This window comes from Musa acuminata, chromosome BXJ1-4 (genome assembly GCF_036884655.1).
Source record: "Musa acuminata AAA Group cultivar baxijiao chromosome BXJ1-4, Cavendish_Baxijiao_AAA, whole genome shotgun sequence".
Classification (NCBI taxonomy): Eukaryota; Viridiplantae; Streptophyta; class Magnoliopsida; order Zingiberales; family Musaceae; genus Musa; species Musa acuminata.
Window position 1 is genome coordinate 36,252,501 of NC_088330.1, and position 8,222 is coordinate 36,260,722.

Genomic DNA, 8,222 nt, shown 5'->3' on the forward strand with positions numbered 1-8,222 from the left:
AAGACTTTTCCTTATTTTATTATGAGTTGGTACTATCCTTCAATGTTTGAGAATTTTAGTTTTTTTAGTAACCCCACACATTCATCTCAATGACACTAACTTTATTATATGCTATCTTCTAGTTTTCATCATTCTGATACACAAAGCATGAAATTGGGTCACATTATGATCATACCATTCCCAAGGCCTCTCTCAATTTGAAGTATCCTATGTTAACTCTAGCATATGCTTACATTCAACAAGACCCTGATTAACTTCAAGACTGTGTGGGTCTTACTCTTATATATTTCCGATGGTTAGCCTTCAAATGGGTCACATTAAACTAAGTATAGAACCATGAAATCTGAACTGCAAATGTCACTTTTAAACTCTAGTTAATTGTATAAATCATATACTGCTCAAGTAAAAGATTAGGTGTCCTAAATAGTCATTAAATAATTTGAGTTCCTAATGAATAGCCCCATTAGCATGCTTAATTCTCTCTGATGTTAAATAACAGGTGTCTTATCGTTGGAACATCGTTGTAGTTAATATAACTGCTGCTAGTGCCAGAATAGCTCTTATTGTGCCATCAACAACATGCATGCAGAAAATTAATAGTGTACAAGTACAACCCATCAAAACAGCTAAACCAGTTTTTCTCTCGCAAATAGATCTTCAGTTTTAACATTCTGAGTTAGATTTTGCACCCCAATAAAATTGGTTAATATCAAATGTCAATTAAGTCCATGCAAGAGTATAAGGTCATAGGTAAAAGAATATGAGGCTTACTGCACAAGAGAAATATTGATCAGAACTCATTCCAATCAGATAGTAATATCATAAGATCCACTCTTCATTTGAACTTTGTGGAATGTAGCTAAGAATCAGATATGCATAAGCACATAGATCCTATCACTACAATCAGAACTCACATAAGAACAGATGTACGACAAATACAATATGAAAATTCTAGATAATTAATATGATGAAAGAAACTACCTGTAAAATCATTGCCTCCTAGAGGCGTAAATGATCTGTTCTGGCTGAGTTGTTCGTCAATATGATGGGATGAACCTGAAGATCTTCGCTTAACCAGAGCCATTAAAATGAGAGCCACAACTAATACAGAAATCACTATCACAGCGATGACTGCACCTTTCAGGCCTGAATTTTGTTTCCCTTTCTCAACCGCGGATGAGCTTGTGTCATTATTATCTGCAGCTTTAGCCATACCTGGAGGTGCTGGTCGAGATGACCAAGAATTTCCACCAACCCTTATGAAACGATAACCATCAGAAAGATTCAAAAAAGCATAAAATCTGCTGAAACCAAAAAATAAAGCAGCAAAAATGCAAAATTGTACTCACTTGAGATTATGTATACTTTTCAATTTGTTTGGAATCCAGCCAGTGAACTTGTTGTTCTGAATATTCCTGGTGGCATAACAGGAAAACCTAGTTGGAAATTGCTCAGATAACTGGAAAGTATGCTGATTCTTCAATCATTTAACATGCTCAGCACGATCTACTCAGCAGTAAGATATGAGAAAATATACTAAAAATAGGGTGAACAGTTTGTTGGCAAATGCACAATAAAATACTGAATGATACCTCCTATTTTATACTACGAAGAGCTGGATGCCTCTTGTTTAAGTTTTTTTTTCTTATCCACCTGAGACCCTGCTCATGTAAGTGCATAATATTTCTAAAATTAACTGTGGTATGTCATTGGTAAGTCCTGAAATCCTTATAATTCTTGTAGAGTTGACAATATGTTACTTTTTTGTCTTCCACTGCTTAAAAGCATTCTTAATAATTCATATTAATTTCCAATATAAGCATCTGAAGGATACTACTAAGCATATAATCATTTTAACTTGATAATAAAAACTAAAAGTAGTCTTAGAATCAAACTTCTCCGAAATTAGCATAAATGTTTGCAATCATGAGAATGCAATTACTTCTTATGTTGAATTAAGTAAAAACACTATTATCGTCCAGGAAATTTCTTCTCGGGGTAATTTAACTACACATGGTATGTAGTTACAATTCAAACTTTACATCATCTGATCCTCAAGCAGATGAAAGGGGCACAAAACTAATAACTTACAGGTCTTCTAGAGAAAGAGTGGAAAGAACGTCAAGTGAACCACTAAATTGATTGTTCTCTAAATTCCTGTAATCAAAAGACAGAAAATATTCATTTAAAAAGAACTCAATAAGACAGATCGAAGGAAAACTTCAGTTCCTTACAAAGTTTTGAGATGTGTGAGAGATCCAAAGCTTTGTGGCAAGCTACCTGAGAAGCGGTTAAATGAGAGATCCCTGACATCATAACTTGAGCTTAGCAACAAAAGAATATGACCATATGCACAAAGATCATACATAGAAACCAAGAGTCTTGTGTAAATGCATATTTTCCATGTAAGTATTAGATTCAAACAAAACCACTAGTTTTGACTAATGAAGCTAGAACAGAAATTCTATCACATGGAAAAGCAATGCTATGCCAACACTGGCAGGTGACTATGCTTGGTGTTGGACAATCACTTCCTCACTAATTCTGATGGCTTATTTGAAAGATCACATGAATGGTCAAGTAAACAATCTATATTCTCACGTATGGTTAGGTGAACCCAAGACAGATGAAGAATTGTAATTCCACCTTCACATGAATATTGTAAAAATATAAGACAGGTGAACAACATAAATACACAAACTGATACGTCTTACTGACATTTATCATTTTTCAACCCACACATTTCTTGTCCTATCTATAAACCCTCACCGATCCACAATGCAAAATTGCAAAGAACCAAAATGCAGCACCATAAACCCATCATATTCATCCCAACATTTCCACAAAAATAAAACTCCATAACTTACATAAAGCATCATAAAACTATATAATGCTCATAAGGTTTCAGATAGGGATATCAAATCATTTGGTATGAGTCATATATCACCATTCTGACATTCTGACCATGCACCACTAGATTGATCTTCATTGTCCTCATGCCAATGAATAGATGGACTACACATTTATGGTGGCCAATAGTCCCCGGTAATCGCACATCGAGGCAATGTTGGGTTAGACTGATGTGTTTAACCATCCAAGCCTACTATAATAAATTGCATTTAAGCATTCAAGATCATGTGGTTTAGGCACATGTAATATAAGTTAGTTATTGGGTTACTGAATGAACTTAAAAACCTATTGAAGATAAACTTTCATAGAAATGTGTTATTAGCTTATGATATTGTTTTGATTGATGATAATCTAGTTGAGATTGATTCTATAATTAAGCAATGGAGGCAAATATTAGACCAATGGTGTCTTTAATTTCAAACAAGTAATCTAGTTTTTATCTCTTATTCTCGTCGTCATTTTCCAATTTATACTTTTTGTTTTACACTTTGTTTTCCGATTTATTTCAACATGGAAATATCAACAAATATTTACATAATCAAACCCAAAAATTATCCATTTTCTTGATCTGGTTTGTAGTGGTGGTGGTGAAATGATGGCACGGTGGAAAATATGGTGATGGTTAATGGTAGTGGTGATGATGATGGTGGTGGTTGAAATGGAGCTATCAATGGTAGGGTAGATGGTTGTAGAGGTTGTAGTGATGTTGTAACGGGAATGGAGGTGTCATGGTGATGATGGTGGCAACAATGGTGGTAGCAATGGTGAAGGTAATGACTAATGGCAAATGTGGTATATAGCAACAACAATAGCAGTTGCGGTGATTGGCTTTGGGGTAGTTGTGAAGGCGGCATAGGGAATTTAGTAGAAGCTAGGAGTGGCCAAAAATGATGCCCCAATCAGCCAAAATTCAAATATCATTTTACAAAAAATGTTTTTACACATACATCCTTGAAAATTACGGAAGTAGCATATTTGTCATTATAAATCTTAATATCTACAGATGTCACTGTCATAACATCCATCAAGAAAGCTCACCTTAACATCAGTTTGCTTAAGTTAAACAAGTATATAAAAATATATATGATACCCACCCCTAGTGTTGTTAATATCACAATGAGTTTCCAAAGGGCATTAACACAAATTAAAGTTCCAACTAAAAGGTAACTTATAGCAGATAGCTATGTTTGACTATAATGATACACATGCAAGTTTTTAGATTTTGGAAAAAATTAGGATAAATATAAACGTCAATAATTTTGGAAGATATATATGCATTTTTTTCTTAAAGATATTGGTCATGTGCAACCTAGATCCAATTTTTGGACATGTCTTTTCAAGATTGAACCCAATACAATATTTGGTTTTTTTTTCTATTTACAACATTCTAATTGCGGAATATATAAAACATAATTTGAATTATCCATGTAGGCAACCCCAAATAGTTGGGACTTACGGATTTATTATTGTTGTTGTTTTTGTTGCAACATTCTCCTTACAGGAAGTGATGGGGTTAAATTAAACCATCATTTTTTTTGGAAAATTCAGTGAGAAGTACTCTAAAATCTAAATACATAACTATTGCGACTCTATATCATTTTACACAAATTGATTAATACCATGTCAGTAAATAACCTAATGGTATAACTTTTAAAATGTAATGAGATCAACTAGTGAAGACAAGTAACAAATACATATTGTTGCTAGAAAAATAAAAGCTACCAAGTCATAAGTCATTGGCAACAATGTAGCAAAAGTAACTTCTTCATTTCAAATAAATATAGAGATTGTAATATATATAAAAATCAAACAGCAGCAATCTTACAGTAGTGAGAGACTAGGGAGCTTTCCGAACATATCAGTCAACTGTCCACTTAGCTGGTTATTGGCAAGATTTCTGCAATCCACCATGAAATGACTAACTACTAAAAGGCACTGATGCAAATGAGAACATATGCTATTAAACTAAAACTCTTCTTACAAATATTTTAGGTCAGACATCTGAGAAATTGAATATGGAATCCCACCAGTAAGTCCGTTTCCAGCAAGATTTCTGGATACATAAAAATATATCAAAACTTGAATAAACATTGCTATCTCAGTTATATGTAAGAAATGTAACTACACAAAGGATTGAACTCTAATTGGCAAATACAATGTTCTAATAACAACTACAAAGGAAAGTTAGAGTAGATAAGTGCAAATTTCACTTAACCCTTTATGTTCCTTTAAAATGCACAACAAAATAAACTAATTGCTAGCTTGATAATAAATCTGATCCGTACATAATTTTTTATGTGTGACTTACATATATGTGACGTTTGGTGGAAGCTGGTAAGGTATATCACCATTGAGATTGTTCTTGCTCAAGTCACTGTACTAAGACAAAGAAAAAACATGCTAAGTTGCAACCTCAAAATGTCTAAAGAAATAGCAAGTTAGTCCTTACAAATAAGTTACTGAAGTCAAGCTCGCTAGTTGGTAGCCCATTGTACCAGTCAATCCAAGACCTGAGAGTTTGCTGGTTGACACAAAGTAAAATTTTATGCAGTCAAGTGCCTTCTGAAAACTAATGACAAAAAATATAAAGCATCTTTCATTAACTTCCTACCAAAATACTGAGTAAAAAAGGTAATTATCTTAAGCACACATTTGAAAATGAACCTCAATAGCAGATATACAAAAACAGTAGAGCCTATAAACCTCTTCTATGGATAAACAATACATGTTTCTTTTCCAAATCAATACCTTTCTGAGTGAGTTTGTTATTTATTATTAAGTTACATAAATAAGCATAATCCAGAAGCCTTGCTTTCTTCATAGTATAAGTTATTTTTAAGAGAAGATTCCTCAGAATGTTTTCAAAATCGATGATATTTTACATTTTTTTAGCGTCTCTAAGAGCCACAATCCTAAACATGTAGTCAACAAAACTGTGTAATGCTTATGCAGGTTATATCAAAATACTCATCATGAGTGAATAATGTATGCATGCTTACAACTAAATTTTGAATATTAAATACATCTATATCCAGTTCCTCCACCACCAAGAACTCTAGGTAGATTGGTATAGGTGTCTCATAGTTACATCCAGTTCCTCCACAAGAGTAGATTGTTATAGGTATCTCATAGTCAAATTATATATTTACTGTAAAAAGTATAAACAGTTGACAACTGACTTAAGTGAACGGTAATATGAAAATAATGAAGTTTCAGAAATTGATATGTTTTTTTTTTATTTTTCATGGCAAATTTATTTCAGTACAAATGCTGAAAGAATTAGCCCATGTCAAAAACTAATCTGCATATGCAACAACATACTTAACGTAAACTGTAAAGATGGTTGCAATGCCACATACTGTTTACCTATAGGCCTTACTTGCAGCAGTTCAAATGATATGGTGATGACGAAACCAACCAAAGCTAGCCACCATAAGAATCCAAGAAAACAGTTCTTACATCTCTGTCACGGATGACCCAGAGCATTTGATGCCTTTCCAATCATTGCCACAGGGGTCACCGCCACCTGAACTCCAACCGGTCAACTTAGAGGGGGAACTTAAGCTGCTATACATAACATTTAAGGCTGAAACTGCAACAGATATATACAACCATTACTGCAAAAGGAAGAAAGAAGAAAATAAACCATAAAATCTGAAAGAGTTCTGATTCCTAATTCAGTTTCATCGATGTACATACATCAACCAGAAACTCCTATAATACTCATTAGTTAAAACAAATGGACACAATGAAACAAATACTTGTCATGAATGGACTGGAACGTAAGAAAAGAGAGACCGTCCCACACGAGAATATTTTACGAGTATTTCGAGGTCACTCCATTGGCCATTATCGCTAGAAACATAATCAGATCGGTGCCAACCATGAACGAAGGCAAGTCACAGAAAACGGAAAGTTAGACGTCTCATTTACCGTCAGATGAATCGGTCGTGCCGCGGACGAGATTGGAGAGCCGCAGAAACAGCAGCAGCGGCAGTAGAAGCAGCGGGAGATATGGAGCCATATTGGGAAGAAAAAATCTAGGGCTTGGGCGATCCTCCCATGGAGATGGGGAGAGCGGGGGTTGGGGGAATGGGGGAGGAGGATGCCGACGCTCTTCCTCTGAAATCCATTCGCTTCTTTTAAATCTAGAGCTCCGAGACCGGTGTTGGGAGAGGAGGAGGAGCAGGGGAGCGCCATCGGAGGAGGGGGAACGAAGACGCGCGAGTGGCGGGGAGCCTCCGGTTCTTATGGCTTCTTTGACGTCCCGAACCTTGGCGCTCCTCTGAGTGCAGTGCACGTGAGCAGTTAAACTCTGATTAGTATTAGCTAATTAGAAATACTTATTGTATTAGTTCACCATTTACTCTATTCTTATCATCTTAACAGGTTTTAGAAAGTTAAAAGCTGCTACTCATCTGCTGACTGTTAAAAATAATTAATTAATAAATTAATTAACGAATTCGTAAGAAAAATCTTTCTTTTGGGCTTATTATTGGAGACGCCCCTTTTTCAAGAATATTCTATTAATCATAACCATGGAAATGGTGTTAACCTTATTCATCGATTTATAGGGTGAACAATCCAACTCCTATGTATGAGATCTACATTATTAGTTACATAGTTACATGTTTTGTCAATTGAGTTAAAATATTTTTAATGTTTTCTAGCAAAACAATGTGAGCAAGTAAACTAAAAACCCAATGGAAAGTAACTCATCTAAAAAATAGAATTTTAAATATATATCATTATTTATTTATGAAAAATAAAATAATAACCTATACTCTTTTGTTGGATTTTCAACTAGTAATTATTTTCATAAAATTTTTTTTTTAAATAATAGTTTTTCTAGAAAATACTCATATTTTGAATATTTCTCAATCGTTATCCCTATTTTACTTTTTTTTTTTGCAAACAGTGTCGTAAATTTAAAAAAATTACTATTTTTTACCCTTTTTTTTATCATTTCTCTTTGATTGTCATTTTTCACATATCATTAATATCAAGGTATGCCGTATCGAAGTGTACCACTCGTACCGGATGGTACGTACCGGTCCGACAGGTTACCGATACACGAATCGCCCGGTATCGTTACAGTGCTATAGTGTTATACTGTAGCACTGCTATAGAAAAAAATAAAAAAATATTCGGTATGCCCTGATGTACCGCTCGGTACATTGGTACCGTACCATACCAAGCCCATTTGGATCATTTACTGTGTTTTTAAATTAGTTTTATAATACTTATAATAATCATTTTTTAGACTATTGTAAATACTTAATTGACTCATAATATAATATATCAAATGGTTT

At 34.1% G+C, this 8,222-nt stretch overlaps 1 protein-coding gene across 8 annotated transcripts in view; it reads right to left on the reverse strand.

Annotated features, from left to right (window-relative positions):
* LOC135660895 (protein STRUBBELIG-RECEPTOR FAMILY 5-like) overlaps positions 1–7,144 on the reverse strand; it is a 14,383-nt gene extending 7,239 nt beyond the window's left edge. For 2 of the 8 annotated variants that reach the window (XM_065176438.1, XM_065176437.1), the window contains exons 1-10: positions 6,844–7,143; positions 6,370–6,502; positions 5,360–5,431; positions 5,219–5,284; positions 4,892–4,963; positions 4,736–4,807; positions 2,235–2,306; positions 2,092–2,157; positions 1,350–1,415; positions 982–1,256 (exon numbers count right to left, since the gene is read on the reverse strand). In XM_065176438.1, the coding sequence (XP_065032510.1) occupies positions 982–1,256; positions 1,350–1,415; positions 2,092–2,157; positions 2,235–2,306; positions 4,736–4,807; positions 4,892–4,963; positions 5,219–5,284; positions 5,360–5,431; positions 6,370–6,502; positions 6,844–6,934 (985 nt within the window). In that variant the 5' untranslated portion in view covers positions 6,935–7,143. Of the gene's footprint in view, positions 1–981; positions 1,257–1,349; positions 1,416–2,091; positions 2,158–2,234; positions 2,307–4,735; positions 4,808–4,891; positions 4,964–5,218; positions 5,290–5,359; positions 5,432–6,276; positions 6,528–6,843 lie in introns of those variants that run through there. The other 6 variants (XM_065176440.1, XM_065176439.1, XM_065176443.1 and 3 more) reach the window with 6 other exon arrangements.
* Between the last annotated feature and the right edge of the window lie 1,078 nt (positions 7,145–8,222).